Source organism: Papaver somniferum, chromosome 8 (assembly GCF_003573695.1).
Source record: "Papaver somniferum cultivar HN1 chromosome 8, ASM357369v1, whole genome shotgun sequence".
In the NCBI taxonomy this organism is placed as follows: domain Eukaryota; kingdom Viridiplantae; phylum Streptophyta; class Magnoliopsida; order Ranunculales; family Papaveraceae; genus Papaver; species Papaver somniferum.
Window position 1 is genome coordinate 51,212,876 of NC_039365.1, and position 2,840 is coordinate 51,215,715.

A 2,840-nucleotide genomic window follows, 5' to 3' on the forward strand; every position below is an offset into this window, starting at 1 on the left:
GGTGTCCCTATAACAAAGTCTAATCGTCCATAATTGGGACCTTATATCAGTAATTGGGACGAGGTGATACAAAGCAATTAGCTGTGTATTTTGCAAGGACCGGTTTCTGTATCATTTTCATTTTAAATAAAATTTCAACCTTTTTTCCCTCGAAAAAATACATTCAGACTAAAACCTGGAAGGGGTAGAACTCAGAAATGCAACATCCAAAACTGTAATTTAAATGCGACCACGTCAAGGGGACAACCTATGAAGTCGTAACTATTCTGAATATATTGGACAAACCTGCGAGTTTTCACCTTCTTTAGTGTAACAAAATAAGTTTGGACCCTAATCATAACCTACATATTAGCACTGCTGTTCGAACTTGGTCATACTGAAACTAAGATTTTTAGATAAACCAGCCAATGCAAATCCAATTTCCCTGCTTTCTGGGCTGCAATGTTTCAATAAGATAGCCAAATACAAGAAATCCCAAGGTAAAACATTTTGTTTCAGATTTCTGTAATTCATACTCACTCGCTTTAATTCTCAAAACTAGGATAAAAAAAACACAAGACATTAATAGCACAAGATGTTCAAAAGCCTAAACTATACTAGTATCAAGATTAAAAGTCTGTCTCAGAAAGACCAACTTCTCACTGTACGGATCAAAAAGAACAACAACCAGTCTTCAACGCTTCTTGGAGACCCCAACAGTCTTACCCCTGCGACCTGTAGTCTTGGTGTGCTGACCACGGACTCTGAGACCCCAGTAATGCCTCAAACCACGATGATTCCTAAATAACAGCCAAGATGAGAAAAGAATTAGATCGAAAACAAGGCCTTGATGTTCACTATTCAAATTTTTCAATATAACAAGAATTTGCTTATCTTTACAAAGATAATCCAGGATTACTGGATCTGTTCCTACTATCACAAATAGACAATGGTGAGCTTCTATAAAGATAGAAGAACAAAAGAAAACATGATAAACACTATGATTTTAATCTTTTGTGTGTAAACACAGACTCACAAGACTTATACTTTGTACACTATCTATAAAAGGTTTTGAAAAAACATGAAAACATAAAACCTGAATGAAAACACGAAACCTAAATGCAAAGTACAATCATTTCTTCAAAACATATCATACCATATCTTCTAAATAGATTCACGGTCCGCGAGTTATAACCTTAAAGGTGTCACTATCCATCCACAAAAAACCCATCAAAACAAAAGTAACACAAAAACCCCAAAAAAACAAAAGTAACACAAAAACCTCAAAGAATTTGATGAAACCAATTTTGGCTTCATCATAAAATTTGATGGAACCAATTTTGAAATTTTGGGTTTTTGTATCAATTTTTAAAAATTTGGGGGTTTTGTATCAATTTTGTTTAAGATGGTGTTTTAATGGATCCCAACATTTGAACGGGGTTTTTGTACCACAAGTTTGATCACCTTGGGTTTTTATGACTAGTTCTGTATAAGAAATTAACTCACAGTGAGAATCAAAGATAGTATGAATTTTTCAACAATCATATTAGAGGGCATCTTCAACCAAATTACATAATCGAAACAGGAAAACCCGAAACATAAAGATTCAAGGAATATATTAGATCATAAGATTATATACTAAATAAAAACTAATAAAATCATTATCAATAACAGCAGAATTAAGATACATCTAACTACCTAAAGCATAAGAAATTACCTAATTTTCTTCAAACGCTCCAAGTCATCTCTCAGCTTCATGTCAAGAGCATTAGATACAACCTGGGAGTATCTTCCATCCTTGTAATCTTTCTTTCTGTTCAAAAACCAGTCTGGAATCTTGAATTGACGTGGATTTGCAACAATTGTCATCAGATTCTCCAACTCTGCTACAGAGAGTTCACCAGCCCTACACATTCCAACCAAACAACCAACGTAAGCAAACTACAAACATATATTCGCTAATTTCATAACCCCACTCCAGCTTTCTATTAAAAAACACAAAACACACTCAACATTCAACAAGATATCCCTATTTCTTGATAGCCAGATAAACATCATCAAACATTTCAAATCCAAATTTCATTGCCCTAACTACCCACTGAAAACATTCACAATTCCAACAGAAACTGAATAGAAAAAAGAATACAGCAAGAACAGAAGAAGGAAAAAATCAAGAAGAGTTTTACCTCTTGTTCATATCCACGTCAGCTTTTTTGCAGACAATATTGGCAAATCTCCTACCAATACCCTTAATAGAAGTCATAGCAAACATAATCTTTTGCTTTCCATCAACATTTGTATTCAACACACGAAGAATGTGTTGAAAATCTTCGTTCGCAACCAAAGACTGTAAAAATCAAATCATCAGAAGAAAAAAAAAAGAAAAGAAGAAGAGAAACCAACATACTTTACAGAATCACACTAAGTACAAAAAAAGTGGTTTAAGAATCATACCATTGTTTTGCTTTCTTTTTATGTAGAGATCTGTTGAAGGGATCTTGAGTAGAACCACCTCGCAAAAGCGTCGAAAGGGTTTTCTTCTTTAGTTTTACAAGACTTGTAAACAGTACTGTCTCATTCTGGAGTTAGGGTTTTGAAACAGCTAAAGACAATATTACCCTCACGTAATTTTATAATTTCGACTAGTGCCGGATTTGGTAATGCCTTTTCTTTTTTGGTTGCACCTATTTGCCACCCTCACTTTTCCTATTTGCCACTCTCATTAACTGCTACCCTCATTTATCCTATTGCCACCGATATACTTTTTCACATTCTCTATATAAAATACAGAGTTTTTTAAAGCGTTCTCATTCACCGAGCTTCACGTTCACTAGAGCTCCAGGTTAATTCTCGCTTCTGAT

The 2,840-nt window shown here is 34.4% G+C and overlaps 1 protein-coding gene across 1 annotated transcript; it reads right to left on the bottom strand.

The window, feature by feature from the left end:
• Positions 1-408: 408 nt before the first annotated feature.
• Positions 409-2,582, bottom strand: LOC113302105 (40S ribosomal protein S18-like). Its single transcript, XM_026550953.1, has 4 exons — positions 2,434-2,582; positions 2,166-2,326; positions 1,697-1,885; positions 409-779 (listed from the first exon to the last, which is right to left on the bottom strand). The coding sequence occupies exons 1-4, from the start codon at positions 2,434-2,436 to the stop codon at positions 674-676; spliced, it is 459 nt and encodes a 152-aa protein (XP_026406738.1). The 5' UTR covers positions 2,437-2,582; the 3' UTR covers positions 409-673.
• Between the last annotated feature and the right edge of the window lie 258 nt (positions 2,583-2,840).

What these genes read in the sequence shown, in the direction of transcription:
- LOC113302105 (XM_026550953.1), bottom strand. An exon ending in GACGTGGATATGAACAAGAG is followed by an intron (nt 1,886 to 2,165) that starts GTAAAACTCTTC and finishes TGGAATGTGTAG; the next exon opens with GGCTGGTGAACTCTCTGTAG. An exon ending in GAGCGTTTGAAGAAAATTAG is followed by an intron (nt 780 to 1,696) that starts GTAATTTCTTAT and finishes GCTGTTATTTAG; the next exon opens with GAATCATCGTGGTTTGAGGC.